This window comes from Entelurus aequoreus, linkage group LG12 (genome assembly GCF_033978785.1).
Source record: "Entelurus aequoreus isolate RoL-2023_Sb linkage group LG12, RoL_Eaeq_v1.1, whole genome shotgun sequence".
NCBI classification, from domain to species: domain Eukaryota; kingdom Metazoa; phylum Chordata; class Actinopteri; order Syngnathiformes; family Syngnathidae; genus Entelurus; species Entelurus aequoreus.
The window spans coordinates 2,916,963-2,932,632 of record NC_084742.1 but is presented as its reverse complement, the minus strand read 5'-3'; the positions used below and the strand labels follow the sequence as shown (position 1 = coordinate 2,932,632).

The window sequence follows — 15,670 nt, the reverse complement described above, 5'->3', positions numbered from 1 at the left end:
TTTTTGTAGTTTTTTTTATAACTTTATAAAAAGCTTCTCGTACGCACGAGATACATGTCTAAAAAATTTTTTTTTTTTAATTATTAATTTAAAAAAATTTTTTTTTTATAACTTTATAAAAAGTTTCTCATGTGCACGAGAAAGTTTCTGTGGAGATACATGTGTCCAAAAAAATAAAATAAAATAAAAATGTATTATTTTTTTATAACTTTATAAAAAGTTTCTCGTGCGCACGAGATAGTTTATTGTGCGCACGAGATACATGTCTAAAAAATAAAAAAAGGATACTTTTTTTTTTAATAACTTTAGAAAAATAAAAATTAAAAATGTTAATTATTTTTTAAATTTTGTATAACTTTATAAAAAGTTTCTCGTGCGCACGCGATACATAAATAAATACAATTTTTTTTTTTTTTAATTCCCCCATGTCCTTTTAGGGGCTTCGTATCAACAGCTTACAAAAATTAAACTGTACAAAAAAAAAACGTGACTTTTTTTGAAACTCCAATTGGCGAATACGTAACAGTACTTGTCGATAGAGAGGATTGTGCTTTAAAATGACAGTAGAATTTGGGGGTTCCTTGGCACCAATTGACACTTTTCCCTAATAGTAGTAGTAAGTCATGCAGGCTCCGGAGCATGCAGGAATGAGCGGTGGTGTGTTTGGTCCTGGTAAGAAAAGTGCAAAAGCCTACGAGAGGGGCGACCGTTTGTTTTTTTCCAGGAGAGCCTGTAAAGTCAAAAGTGTGGATAAGAGAGCACGACACGACACTTGAGTCAAAGTGCATGCTCCTCCTCCTCCAGCACCATACAGTGTAGCAAAATAAGATTCCCACTTAAGGCCGAGCTGTATTAACAAAGATGGCTGACTAAGCATCATCAAAAAGTCTGCTGGGCGATGAGGAAAAAGCAAGTCGAGCGCCCAAAAAGTGCAAATAATGCCAGTGTGTTCCGTCACGGCGCCGCCTAAAGCTGGGACACCTTCCGTGGGAGGGGCCTGGGTCTGGGCAGACGGGGGTCCGAGGTGGCGTCCAGCTTCATGCTGCCCGTGCGCAGCTGGTGGGGCTTGGGGGGCAGAGCGGGGGGCTCCGCCTGCGGGGGGATGGAGAGGCTGTGGGGCAGCGGCACGGGCCGGCGCGGGTTGTTGCGCTCGTAGACGCTGTACGGGGGCGGGGTCTTGTTCTCCCGCCGCACGGGCTCGTCGGGGGCGGAGGCCGGCGGCGGGGGCGGGTCCCCGGCGCCGGCGGCGGGAAGCTCGGTGCCCGACGCCTCGGAGACGCTGCAGCGGCTGAGGGAGGAGATGCCACTGCTGTAGCTGCCGGAGAGGACAGGAGAGTTGGACATCAGGCTGGACGAGTGGCACTCGGTGGGGGACGGCGTGAAGGGGGGCACCGTGCTCTGGTGGGGGGGGCAGACCATCATTAACTTTACGTCTCTCAAAACATCTGTCGCATACATGATCTTTGACAACTGCTCTTTTGTCGTATACAGGATCTTTGACTTTTGGACACATACAGGATCTTTGACTTTTTGACTACTGCTCTTTCCTCAAATACAGGATCTTTGACTACTGCTTTTTTGTCACATACAGGATCTTTGACTTTTTGTCGTATACAGTATCTTTTACTTTTTGACACACAGGATCTTTGACATTTTGTCACATACAGGATCTTTGACTTTGTCATATACAGGATCTTTGACTTTTTGTCATATACAAGATCTTTGACTACTGCTTTTTTGTCACAAACAGGATCTTTGACTTTTTGTCGTATTCAGGATCTTTGACATTTTGTCACATACAGGATCTTTGACTTTGTCACATACAGGATCTTTGACTTTTTGTCATATACAGGATCTTTGACGACTGTTTTTTTGTCACAAACAGGATCTTTGACTTTTTGTCATATACAGGATCTTTGACTTTTTGACACATACAGGATCTTTGACTTTTTGTCATTTACGGGATCTTTGAATTTTTGACACTTACAGAATCTTTGACATTTTGTCACATACAGGATCTTTGACTTTTTGTCATATACAGGATCTTTGACTACTGCTTTTTTTGTCACATACAGGATCTTTGACTTTTTGTCATATACAGGATCTTTGACTACTGCTTTTTTTGTCACATACAGGATCTTTGACTTTTTGTCGTATAAAGGATCTTTGAATTTTTGACATACAGGATCTTTGACATTTTGTCACATACAGGATCTTTGACTTTTTGTCATATACAGGATCTTTGACTTTTTGTCATATACAGGATATTTGACTACTGCTTTTTTGTCACATACAGGATCTTTGACTTTTTGTCGTATACAGGATCTTTGACTTTTTGACACACAGGATCTTTGACATTTTGTCACATACAGGATCTTTGACTTTGTCATATACAGGATCTTTGACTTTTTGTCATATATAAGATCTTTGACTACTGCTTTTTTGTCACAAACAGGATCTTTGACTTTTTGTCGTATACAGGATCTTTGACTTTTTGACACATACAGGATCTTTAACATTTTGTCACATACATGATCTTTGACTTTTGGACATATACAGGGTCTTTGACTAGTGCTCTTTCCTCAAATACAGGATCTTTGACTTTTTGACGTATACAGGATCTTTGACTACTGCTTTTTTGTTACATACATGATCTTTGACTTTTTGTCACATACAGGATGTTGTTTGCTCAATGTAAAGTGCTTTTACAAATAAAATGTATTATTATTATTATCTTTGACTTTTGTCATACACAGGATCTTTGACTACTGCTTTTTTGTCACAAACAGGATCTTTGACTTTTTGTCATATACATGATCTTTGACTACTGCTTTTTTTGTCACATACAGGATCTTTGACTTTTTGTCATATACAGGATCTTTGACTTTTTGTCATATACAGGATATTTGACTACTGCTTTTTTGTCACATACAGGATCTTTGACTTTTTGACACACAGGATCTTTGACATTTTGTCACATACAGGATCTTTGACTTTGTCGTATACAGGATCTTTGACTTTTTGTCATATACAAGATCTTTGACTACTGCTTTTTTGTCACAAACAGGATCTTTGACTTTTTGTCGTATACAGGATCTTTGACTTTTTGACACATACAGGATCTTTAACATTTTGTCACATACATGATCTTTGACTTTTGGACATATACAGGATCTTTGACTAGTGCTCTTTCCTCAAATACAGGATCTTTGACTTTTTGACGTATACAGGATCTTTGACTACTGCTTTTTTGTCACATACAAGATCTTTGACTTTTTGTCACATACAGGATCTTTGACTTTTTGTCACATACAGGATCTTTGACTACTGCTATTTTGTAGACATGTTTGTAGATCCTCAAAAACAGCAGACAGCTCCTTTCATACAGAGGATCTTTGACTCGCAGGAGAAGCTGAAGTATAGCAGCGTTCATGCTATGTAGGACAAAATACTTCACCCGTTTTTTTGTTTAGGTTTTTTTTTTGCAGTAGGCGTTTCAAAACAGCAGATCATTCCTGTTATATATAGAGGATCTTTTACTACTGTTTTGTTTGCGGTCCATCCTTAAAAACAGCAGAGAATTTGTCATGTCGAGGAGCTTTGCCTCTCAAAAACAGCGTGCCTGTCAAACACTACAAACTATTGTTTGGTACTCCCGCCTTATAGAGGATCTTTGACGAGCGTGAATGACGCACTGACTGCACTGCACAGTGCGAAGCTACACACACACACACACACGCACACACACACACACACACACACACACACACACACACACACACACACACACACACACACACACACACACACACACACACACACACACACACACACACACACACACACACACACACACACAGTGTGATTGACAGTGCTGATCTGCCACTCTCACTTTCTCACAGCTTGTTCTCTTTTTCTTTTCTTTTTTTTGTTCATGCTGGCTGTCAGCGGCGACAAAAAGCAGCGTGCTTTACACTTGTCGCTCACAGAAGAAAAGCCTCATTTAGCTTCATTAAGCGCTCCGTCCGCACTTCATAAACCTTTTTCTATCGCCTGGGACACGCACCACGGCGCCGTACACACACACACACACACACGCACACACGCACGCACGCACACACAAACACACACACACGCACACACACACAAACACACACACACACACACTCACACACTCTCTAGTATTTTTTACCTTCTTGAGACCTCCGACATTTTATGTTTTTTATGTGTCATTATGAATTTGCACTAAATTAGTTTGCTTGCAATTTCGTTGTACAATGACAATAAAGATATATTCTATTCTAAATGCATACCTCTTTAGGACCAGCCTTTCTAGATATATAAAGATTTGTATTTACAACATTAATAATATATACATACTATGCCAACATAAAAAAGCTTGTTGTGAAAAACGAGTTGAAATTTCACAAGAAAAAGGTCACAATTTCACAAGAAAAACTTGGAATTTTGGCAGTATTATAATAAAAGTCGTAATATTACTCGACGAAAGTCAAAATCTTACAAGAAAAACGGAACATTTGTGCAATATTATGACAAAAGTTGGAATTTTACTCAATAACAGTCGCAATTTTACAAGAAAAGCTTAACATTTTTGCAATTTTATGAAAAGAGTCTTAATTATACTCGACAAAAGTCACAATTATATAAGAAAACTTTAAAATGTTGGCAATATTATAATGATAATCGGAATTTTACTTGGCAAAATTATGACAAAAGTCATAATTTTACTCCAAAAATCTCCGTTTTTTTACAAGAACAAAAACAAAATTACAATATTGTGATAAAAGTCAGAATTTTATATGACAAATGTCACCATTTTGCATTCAAAAGTAATAATTTTACATAAAAAAGTAATAATTTTACGAGAAAATATTGCAATATTATAGACACAGAAAGAATATGAGAAATTGTTCCCAATTTTATAAGAAAAAAGTCGACACATTGTGAGAAAAAGACTGCTTTTAGTTCATTTATGTATTTTGGAATTTTTTGTTTGTAATTCTTTTTTAATCTTCATGATTTACTTCAAGTTATTACAGTATGTCGCTACATACTTTTTTTTTTTTAAATACATTTTGGCCAAAGGGGGCGCATTTCAATTTCTTACACACACTTTTTATTACATATGTTGGCCAGAGGGGGAGCACTTTTAAAACCGACACACAGTCAATTTGAAAAATCCCTCCTTTTTGAGACCACCCTCATTTTGATCAATTTCACCACCGGGGGTGCAAACGAGACATTCTCTATAAGATGCAATGGTTTTCCGTATTGGGACCATGATTCATGTCCTAACTTGTTCACACCTCCTCATATGGAAGCTACTTTTCCTTGTTGATGTCTCCAGAAGGATAGAAATACAAGAACACACACACACGAACACACACACACACACTCACACACACACACTCTCACACACACACACTTGTATGTGTTACCTTCTAGACACCTCTGAAAAATGCATACCTCTTTAGGACCAGCCTTTCTAGACATATAAAGATTTGTATTTACAACATTAATAATATACACATACTATGCCAATATAAAAAAGCTTGTTGTGAAAAACGAGTTGGAATTTCACAAGAAAAAGGTCACAATTTCACAAGAAAAACTTTTTGGCAGTATTATAATAAAAGTCGTAATATTACTCGACGCAAGTCAAAATCTTACAAGAAAAACGGAACATTTGTGCAATATTATGATAAAAGTTGGAATTTTACTCAATAACAGTCGCAATTTTACAAGAAAAGCTTAACATTTTTGCAATTTTATGAAAGAGTCTTAATTATACTCGACAAAAGTCACAATTTTATAAGAAAACTTTAAAATGTTGGCAATATTGTAATAATAATCGGAATTTTACTTGGCAAAATTATGACAAAAGTCATAATTTTACTCCAAAAATCTCAGTATTTTTACAAGAACAAAAAAAAATTACAATATTGTGATAAAAGTCAGAATTTTATATGACAAATGTCACCATTTTGCATTCAAAAGTAATAATTTTACATAAAAAAGTAATAATTTTACGAGAAAATATTGCAATATTATAGAAACAGAAAGAATATGAGAAATTGTTCCCAATTTTATAAGAAAAAAGTCGACACATTGTGAGAAAAAGACTGCTTTTAGTTCATTTATTAATTTTGGATTTTTTTGTTTGTAATTTTTTTTTAATCTTCATGATTTACTTCAAGTTATTACAGTATGTCTCTATATACATATTTATTTTTTAAAATTAATTTTGGCCAAAGGGGGCGCATTTCAATTTCTAACACACACTTTTTATTACATATGTTGGCCAGAAGGGGAGCACTTTCAAAACCGACACACAGTCAATTTGAAAAATCCCTCCTTTTTCACCACCAGGGGTGCAAATGAGACATTCTCTATAAGATGCAATGGTTCTCCGTATTGGGACCATGATTCATGTCCTAACTTGTTCACACCTCCTCATATGGAAGCTACTTTTCCTTGTTGATGTCTCCAGAAGGATAGAAATACAAGAACACACACGCACGCACACACACATTCCTTTCCACACAATCAAATCGCAAAACCAACCTTTTGCGGCGACCTGGACATGAGGACGGGCGACTGGGACCGCATGTTTTTCGCCGAAGAGCCTGCATGAGATGAAGAAATAAAAATCCCGTCATATAGATGATCTTTGACTTGCAGTATGTTGTTAAACACAGCAGAGCACTCCTGTCATAGAGAATGACATGATGATGCAGTGTGACTCCCCCACCCCCCACGTGGAATACCTGCGTACGGCGGCCTGGGAGGGATGGGAGGACACAGCAGCTTGCCGACAGGGTCAGAGAAGGACATGACGCCCTCTTTGACGCTGTCCAGGCTCCAGCTACTGGGCGTGGCTCGCACTTGACAGCACACAGGGAGACACGTCACGAGTCACAACACAAACAAGATGGAAGACGCATGCAGCAACACAATGAGGAATCGTGCACGTCTAGATCAGGGGTGTCCAAATATCACTTTTAACCAGCCGGCGGCACATTTTAAGAATTATATTAAAAAAGGAAAAACAACCATAAAAAAGTGGAATAAGAGAGCAAACAGGTGAAATGTAACAAAGAAAGTTAACACTCCTTTAAAAACTTAATTCCTCAAAAAATAATAATGAATCAAAATCAATGTTGTTGACTCCAATGACTTCACATGAAACATTCCACTTGGGGGAAGTATTGCATATTTTGTGCGTTGGCCATATAAAATCAACGTTTTCTTTGACATAAAGGGGATAAAACATGAAAAATAATGTAAAAATATATAATTGACGGATGGATCTGAAGGTAATCCAGAGATGTATGCATTAAAAGTCAAAACAAATAAATAAAACGTACAACTTTTATGACTGGGGGCCCTTTTAGATCGCTAAGAATTTTAGACCATGTCCACACGAACACGGACAGTTTCAAAAACACATATATATATATATATATAGTCGAGGTTTCTGTGGTTTATCCGTTATACAGTGCTCAATACCGGGGTAGAGCGCAATATACGTTAGGTCAGGAAAAAACACAGAGGCTATTTCATCCCTACAAGCCTGTTTCACAGGTTTCCCTGATTTTATAAAATCCCCTGACGAGCAGGGAAACTCGCAATACGTATATATATATATATATATATATATATATATATATATATATATATATATATATATATATATATGTATATATATATCTATATTTATATACATATATATATATATATATTTATATATATATCTATATTTATATATATACACGTGTATATATATATATATACTATATATATATATATACACACACACACGTGTATATATATATATATACACACACACACACACACGTGTATATATATATATATACACACACACACACACGTGTATATATATATATATATATACACACATACATATATACATGTATATATGTATATATATACACACATACATACATACACATACATGTACGTATATATATATATATATATATATATATATATATATATATATATATATATATATATATATATATATATATATATATATATATATATATATATATATATATATATATATATATATATATACATACATATATATAAAAAAATTTAATTAAATAAAAAAAAAAATATATATATATATATATATTAGGGATGTCCGATAATGGCTTTTTGCCGATATCCGATATTCCGATATTGTCCAACTCTTTAATTACCGATACAATATCAACCGATGCCGATATCAACCGATACCGATATATACAGTCGTGGAATCAACACATTATTATGCCTAATTTGGACAACCAGGTATGGTTAAAAAAATTATAAAATAAAATAAGATAAATAAATTAAAAACATTTTCTTGAATAAAAAAGAAAGTAAAACAATATAAAAACAGTTACATAGAAACTAGTAATGAATGAAAATGAGTAAAATTAACTGTTAAAGGTTAGTACTATTAGTGGAGCAGCAGCACGCACAATCATGTGTGCTTACGGACTGTATCCCTTGCAGACTGTATTGATATATATTGATATATAATGTAGGAAGCAGAATATTAATAACAGAAAGAAACAACCCTTTTGTGTGAATGAGGGGGGAGGGAGGTTTTTTGGGTTGGTGTACTAATTGCAAGTGTATCTTGTGTTTTTTATGTTGATTTAATAAAAAAACAAACAAAAAAAAACCCGATACCGATAATTTCCAATATTACATTTTAAAGCATTTATCGGCCGATATTATCGGACATCTCTAATATATATATACATATATATATATATATGCTGTATATATACATACGTATACACATACACTTACATATACGTGTATTTATATATATATATACATACACAAGTTGTGTTTAAAGCTAGCAAGGCGTTGTTGTTGAGCTTTGGAAATGACCGCGCACAAACGTGACGTCATCAGAGGAGTACAAGTCTCCGTTGGAGCGATAGTTTTGGAACTCTTCACCCGAAAGTCTGCCTTTTTGACGACAAAAGTATTCATTTGCGGCCTAAATGCAGAGATAAGTGTGCGTTTATTAAGTATCCATGTTCGTGCGGACGTCACATTAATGAATTAAAATGAATGTTATGAATTATTGACCTATCTAAGGCTCCAATTCACATCAAATATTCCACTATGACATTTTTGGGGGGGGAGAATAATGCATAATTTGTGGTTTAGCCATTTTAGCAGAAAGGGCATACAAGATTAAAAAAATACTTTATATTGACAAATAGACCTGAAGTTAATCTAGAAAATGTAAACATTGAATGAAAAAAACCGGGATCAAACTTAAGGGGAGCCCCAAAGTTTAGAAAAACTATCTATATTGTAATGGTTTTGAAAATGTTGAATATCACATGTTTTGATTTTCAGTGTGCAGCCCTCAGTGGAAAAAGTTTGGACACCCCTGAGCTATGTGATAAGCCATGCGATGTAGACACACAACACATTGTCATACTCTGGTACATTATCATATATACATTTTGTCATTGGGTTTGCACCCCACATAAGTCACATGGTCCACAGGAAGTGACATCATTCAGATTCCATTTGTTTTTGTAAATATTCCAGGATATTTTAAGAGACGTTCGACTCTCGGCACGGTCCTCCTTTCGAGGTTATTTTTTTATGTTGTTTGTTTATTTTCTAACTATATTTGTGTTGCTATCTGCTGAGTGTGAATGCTATGTGGTTAACATCAATCATTTGTTCCAGAAGTGTTGACGTTAAGCAAAACATGTCACAGCGAGGTTGACACACTTATTTGGACGTTAATTCAAGCTCTCAGCCAGAGGGTCCACTTCTGCTTCAGACTATGCGAAAGCACAAAAAAGGTCGGGTAAAAATCTTTTTTTTTTCAATCTAATCGTGGCGTGCGTATAATAACACCAATGTACGACATGCTATTGACATAAATGCTGTTTTTGTGTGCTTTTTTTAATGCACAACCTGAATCGATCGGCGCCTGCGCATGTCTACCTAATGTTGTGACCGGGTGAATCTCTATACTGTTTATGACGTTAATTTTCGACCGAGTGTGGAAAAAAACATAGCATTGACAACTGGGGATGATGTTTGATAAGGAATTATCGAGTTCGAGCCTATTATTGAATCCTCTTATCGAACCGATTCCTTATCGATTCTCTTATGGAGTCCAGATAGGTTGTTGTATATGGAAAAAAACACAATATTTGGTTTAACAAAAGCTCACTTTTATTATATAATAAAAAAATAAAATCTAATAAATAAATAAATATTGACTGTTACCCACCTAAAAAAATAAAATAAAATAAATAAATATTGACTGTTGTTACCCAAAGTATATTAAGTGGGATTTTTCAGAGAAACAAATATATACAGTAACACAAAAACAAGCTGTCTCTGTGATCACTATAGGTGTATATATAATAATATAGTGTTAAATAAAATCAGTCCCTTGGGCACAAAACTGAAAATAATACAGCTCTCCAAAAAGTGCACTTCTGCTGCTATTGGAACATAACTGTTTGTTATGATGCTTTGACATTTTTGCACTTTATTTCTTTATTGAAAGAACATTCTATGAAGAGAAAAGTTGTTTGCAAATGTGGTTACAATGCTAATAAATGAAAAGTTAAAGCTAAAAAAAATACACTTTATTGAGTTAACATTATTTCTTTATGGGGGAAAAATGTTATGAGCTAGAGAATATAACAACCTCACTACCCAGCATGCAACGGGAGTTACGAGCATGCGCGGTAGCCCCGAAAAGTGTTGCATGTTGCCACGCTGTGAAAGTAAACGTCAAGAACTCAGCCAACACGCCTCGTCTGCATTATTTATAATTAGACAGACAACACATCTACAGCGTGATTTTGTAACGTTTACAAGGAAAGAAAAACAAAAGTTCAAAAAGGGAGATATGTTGTATATATATGTATGTGCTGCGGTTGTTTTAAGAACGTTGTGACAGCTGCCGTAAAGGAGGTGCGTTGCTAGCCTGGTTGCTATGTTTCCGGTTGGTGGTAAAAGTGTTGGTCATGTGTTTTACCCTGCTCAAATCTCTCAGTAAAGTTATTCGATGGATTATACCTTTTGTTTTGAACTTTATTACACCTTGGAGCGCTTTTTCCCGTCCATTGTTTTCCTGCTTTCGCTATCTGCGCCTAATGACTGAGCTACGTGACGTCATTTCTTGTGATGTCCCACGGAGCATTTCTGGTCGGGACGGGATTCGAATAAAGAATCAACTCTTTTCCTTTACTATAGTGGTCTCGATAACGGGTACCGGTTCTCAAAAAGGGATTCGAGTCCGAGGACTCGGTTCTTTTCTTATCAAACAACCGGGAAAACCGGTTTCGAGTATCATCCCTATTGACAACTTAAATATATATATTTAAACAGTGTGTACATTTTTAAAGGATACATTATAGTACTTTGGCCTCTTGATCATCCTGACCAATTTTCTCTCAGCAGCAGGTGATAGCTTGCGTTTTTTTCCTGATCATGGCAGTGACAAAACTGTGCCATGTACTTTATACTTACGAACAACTGTCTGCATAGTTGCTCTTGGGACCTTAAGCTGCTTTAAAATGACTTTCCTGACTTGTTCAAGTCAATGATTCGTCTTTCAGATCTGCGCTGAGTTCTTTTGACTTTCCCATTGTCGCGTTTGTAACCGAGTCTAATGACTGCATCACATGAGCCCTATTTAAACGGGCTCAGAGAAGTCAACAGGCGTCGTCAATCATAATCACTCACATGAAGTTAAGAGGCCATGCCATGAAGCTAATTTGATTGTAACTTTTCTACATCATCAAAATTGATAATGTGTTGCTGTATGTATACTTTTGACCCAGCAGATTTCAGACCCATAATAAATTCATCAAAGAAGCAAACTTCATGAATGTTTTTTGAGACAAACAAGTATGTGCTCCAATCACTCTATCACAAAAACAATAAGAGTTGTAGAAATTATTGGAAACTCAAGACATCCATGACATGATGTCCTTCACAAGTGTATGTCAACTTTTGACCACGGCTGTACTGACTGTTCATATGTACTGCTCAAAGGGACAAACGGTAGAAAATGGATGGCTGGGATGGATGCCCTGTTCATATTCACAACTGCACTATTATCTTAATAGCCTTGCACATATTAGTTATTTAAAGGGGAAATGCACTTTTTTGTCTCCCTATTGTTCTGAATCATTATAAGAGACAGGAACACACGTGTCTCTTGGGGGGGATTCTGAAGATGGTAAAAACATGCTTGAAAAATGCGGTTAACGGGAGTCACCGTTGTAACCTTCAAATACTCTAAAACAGGGGTCACCAACGCGGTGCCCGCGGGCACCAGGTAGCCCGTAAGGACCAGATGAATAGCCTGTTCTAAAAATAGCTCAAATAGCAGCACTTACCAGTGAGCTGCCTCTATTTTTTAAATTGTATTTATTTACTAGCAAGCTGGTCTCGCTTTGCCCGACATTTTAATTCTAAGAGAGACAAAACTCAAATAGAATTTGAAAATCCAAGAAAATATTTTAAAGACTTGGTCTTGACTTGTTTAAATAATTTCATACATTTTTTTACTTTGCTTCTTATAACTTTCAGAAAGACAATTTTAGAGAAAAAAATACAACTTTAAAAATGATTTTAGGATTTTTAAACACATATACCTTTTTACCTTTTAAATTCCTTCCTCTTCTTTCCTGACAATTTAAATCAATGTTCAAGTAAATTTATTTTTTTTATTGTAAAGAATAATACATAAATTTTAATTTAATTCTTCATTTTAGCTTCTGTTTTTTCGACGAAGAATATTTGTGAAATATTTCTTCAAACTTATTATGATTAAAATTCAAAAAAATTAATCTGGCAAATCTAGAAAATCTGTAGAATCAAATTTAAATCTTATTTCAAAGTCTTTTGAATTTCTTTTAAAATTTTTGTTCTGGAAAATCTAGAAGAAATAATGATTTGTCTTTGTTAGAAATATAGCCTGGTCCAATTTGTTATATATTCTTACAAAGTGCAGATTGGATTTTAACCTATTTAAAACATGTCATCAAAATTCTAAAATTAATCTTAATCAGGAAAAATGACTGATGTTCCATAAATTATTTTTTTTATTTTTTCAAAAACATTCGAATTAGCTAGTTTTTCTCTTCTTTTTTTCGGTTGAATTTTGAATTTTAAAGAGTGGAAATTGAAGATAAACTATGTTTCAAAATTTAATTGTCATTTTTTTCGTGTTTTCTCTTCTTTCAAACCGTTCAATTAAGTGTAAATATCATTAATTATTAATAATAACATAGAGTTAAAGGTAAATTGAGCAAATTGGCTATTTCTGGCAATTTATTGAAGTGTGTATCAAACTGGTAGCCCTTCGCATTAATCACTACCCAAAAAGTAGCTCTTGGTTCAAAAAGGTTGGTGACCCCTGCTCTAAAACAACTTCAAAACCCTCCATCAATGTTTTATATACACACTGCAATTCTATATATAATGTAATAACAGACAGGTTCATAACAATATGTAATATGTTCAATATTTACCGTGTTTTGGTCATTTTAATCATTGCCGGAACTAATTCTTTGGCAGATTTATTTCCGTTTCCGTAGCAGCGCACGTCTGACTTCTGGCAACAACGCGCGAGTGTGTCCTAATCATGGCAGAATCGGTAACAAACAATAAAGGCAACTTTTTATGGTTCAAATGAGAATTCACAACCTGATCTCGTTGAATCTGAATTTTTGGAGGATGAACTACTGCTTCAAGAAGCCAGCACAAAGGTAAGAGTGAGACGAGTGAGGTGAAAGTGACTCGAAGCTGCCAAATGTGGAATTTGAAGCCGAGCTATTTTGACATAAATGGAGTGCTTACCCAAATAAACCAAAAAAATGTCCTTGGTCAGCTGGACCAAACGCACAACTGTAAATCAAGTGAGTCACTTTAATATTAAAGGCCTACTGAAATGATTTTTTTTTAATTCAAACGGGGATAGCAGATCCATTCTATGTGTCATACTTGATAATTTCGCGATATTGCCATATTTTTGCTGAAAGGATTTAGTAGAGAACAACGACGATAAAGTTCGCAACTTTTGGTCGCTGATTAAAAAAAAGCCTTGCCTCTACCGGAAGTAGCGTGACGACACCGGAGGAAGGACTGCTCATATTTTCCTATTGTTTACACCAGCAGCGAGAGAGATTCGGACCGAGAAAGCGACGATTACCCCATTAATTTGAGCGAGGATGAAAGATTCGTGGATGAGGAACGTGAAAGTGAAGGACTAGCGTGCATTGCAGGACGTATCTTTTTTCGCTCTGACCGTAACTTAGGTACAAGCTGGTTCATTGGATTCCACACTCGCTCCTTTTTCTATTGTGGATCACGGATTTATATTTTAAACTACCTCGGATACTATATCCTCTTGAAAATGAGAGTCGAGAACGCGAAATGGACATTCACAGTGACTTTTATCTCCACGACAATACATCGGTGAAGCTCTTCAGCTACTGAGCTAACGTGATAGCATCGGGCTTTACTGCATATAGAAACAAAACAAATAAGTCCCTGACTGGAAGGATAGACAGAAGATCAACAATACTACCAAACTCTGGACATGTAAATAAACGGTTAATGCTTTCCAGCTTGGCGAAGCTTAATAATGCTGTTGCTAACGACGCCATTGAAGCTAACTTAGCTACGGAACCTCGACAGAGCTATGCTAAAAACATTAGCTCTGCACCTCATCTGCTCATCACGACCCGTGCTCACCTGCGTTCCAGCGATCGACGGTACGACGAAGGACTTCACCCGATCACCGATGCGGTTGGCGGCCCGGAGACGGAGGAAGTCAAGGTGAGGTCGTTCGGGATAGCGCGTCTGCTATCCTCAAAGTGCTCCTGGTTGTGTTGCTGTAGTCCGCCGCTAATACACCGATCGCACCAACAACTTTCTTCTTTGCAGTCTCCATTGTTCATTAAACAAATTGCAAAAGATTCACCAACACAGATGTCCAGAATACTGTGGAATTTTGGAATGAAAACAGAGCTTTTTTGTATTGGATTCAATGGGCTCCGAATACTTCCGCTTCCACTGTTGACGTCACGCGCAAACGTTATCATATCGAAACGTTTTCAGCCGGAAGTTTGCCGGGAATTTTAAAATGTCACTTTATAAGCTAACCCGGCCGTATTGGCATGTGTTGCAATGTTAAGATTTCATCATTGATATATAAACTATCAGACTGCGTGGTCGCTAGTAGTGGCTTTCGGTAGGCCTTTAATGTGTGTTATTACAACTACAGTACATACGCTGTCTGGCTTTGATTGATTGATTGAAACTTTTATTATTAGATTGCACAGTACAGTACATATTCCGTACAATTGACCACTAAATGGTAACACCCGAATAAGTTTTTCAACTTGTTTAAGTCGGGGTCCACGTTAATAAATTCATGGTAGCTGTGTACAAACAAAACATGCAATAATACTTTACAGATACTGTAATATGAGTGTTCATGTTTTTCAGCCAGTACAGATTGGTCACAGTGTTGTGCATTACAAACTCCAACGCAAATTCGTGTTGACGTAGAAGCTAGCTTATCTCTTGCCGTTAGGGGTGTAACGGTACACAAAAATTT

The 15,670-nt window shown here is 36.1% G+C and overlaps 1 protein-coding gene across 9 annotated transcripts in view; it reads right to left on the bottom strand.

Annotated features, from left to right (window-relative positions):
• Nucleotides 1–350: 350 nt before the first annotated feature.
• The window catches only part of dock4b (dedicator of cytokinesis 4b), a 313,423-nt gene continuing 298,103 nt past the window's right edge, over nt 351–15,670 (bottom strand). For 8 of the 9 annotated variants that reach the window (XM_062064466.1, XM_062064465.1, XM_062064468.1 and 5 more), the window contains 3 exons: nt 6,789–6,905; nt 6,586–6,647; nt 351–1,398 (listed from right to left, as the gene is read on the bottom strand). In XM_062064466.1, coding sequence (XP_061920450.1) covers nt 967–1,398; nt 6,586–6,647; nt 6,789–6,905 — 611 coding nt within the window. In that variant the 3' untranslated portion in view covers nt 351–966. The remainder of the gene's footprint in view (nt 1,399–6,585; nt 6,648–6,788; nt 6,906–15,670) is intronic. The other variant, XM_062064473.1, reaches the window with a different exon arrangement.